The following is a 912-nucleotide window of genomic DNA, read 5'->3' on the forward strand; positions in this document are numbered from 1 at the left end:
AGTCCTTCGGGATTCAAAGTCAAAACAGCTCTGCAAAACAACTGTTTACAAGAAAAAATGTACCCACTCTACCCTTAAGTACAAACTGCCTCTGACTTGTTTCTCAGAGAAACAAAAGCAGAAACACAATAGCAAGTTCTATCAATATGACCGGGAAATGGCAAAACAACTGCCACTAAGTAACTATATACCAGTAAATGAACAACTCTTTCTGGCGACTAGATGGGTGGCCCTGAAAAGGGCCTTTGGGTGAGAAACGAAAAGTTCCTAAGCAGAGACAAAAATGCTCAGCCTCCGAAGCCATAGAGGGTGCGACCCTGGCGCTTGAGCGCGTAGACCACGTCCATGGCCGTGACGGTCTTGCGCTTGGCGTGCTCCGTGTAGGTGACGGCGTCGCGGATCACGTTCTCCAGGAACACCTTGAGCACCCCGCGGGTCTCCTCGTAGATGAGGCCGGAGATGCGCTTGACGCCGCCGCGCCGAGCCAGCCGCCGGATGGCGGGCTTGGTGATGCCCTGGATGTTGTCGCGCAGCACCTTGCGGTGGCGCTTTGCTCCGCCCTTTCCCAGACCCTTCCCGCCCTTGCCGCGACCAGACATGACGACTCAAATCTCTCCAAACCTTTCAGGCACCACGAGCCGGGGCGCCAAGCAGCCTTTTTATAGCAAGGCGACGGACCTGTTTGAAAACCACAAGTGCAGGGGCGGAACCACATTCAACTCCCGCCCACCGCCTCTTTCTCATGCGCCCAGCGCCGCGCACACCAGGCAGGCAGAACGCCTAAAGCGACCGTCGGTCCGAGTGGCGGTGGGAGGGTGGAGGTGGGGGGGTGGGGGGTGTAATTCCACAAATCCCCCCATATACGGTCATCAGTGTGTGCGTGAGCGTGCCACACTTGCAGCCACTATGCCG

General features: G+C 56.7%; 1 protein-coding gene across 1 annotated transcript; it reads right to left on the reverse strand.

The window, feature by feature from the left end:
• Nucleotides 1–201: 201 nt before the first annotated feature.
• Nucleotides 202–599, reverse strand: LOC116863574 (histone H4). Its single transcript, XM_032850995.1, has one exon. It carries the CDS (start codon nucleotides 597–599, stop codon nucleotides 288–290), a length of 312 nt encoding a protein of 103 aa, XP_032706886.1. The 3' UTR covers nucleotides 202–287.
• Nucleotides 600–912: the final 313 nt, after the last annotated feature.

Source organism: Lontra canadensis, unplaced genomic scaffold (assembly GCF_010015895.1).
Source record: "Lontra canadensis isolate GAN:19392208 unplaced genomic scaffold, GSC_riverotter_1.0 scaffold1673, whole genome shotgun sequence".
Classification (NCBI taxonomy): Eukaryota; Metazoa; Chordata; class Mammalia; order Carnivora; family Mustelidae; genus Lontra; species Lontra canadensis.

Coding starts and splice junctions, on each gene's coding strand:
- LOC116863574 (XM_032850995.1), bottom strand. CDS start 599: ATGTCTGGTCGCGGCAAGGGCGGGAAGGGTCTGGGAAAGGGCGGAGCA.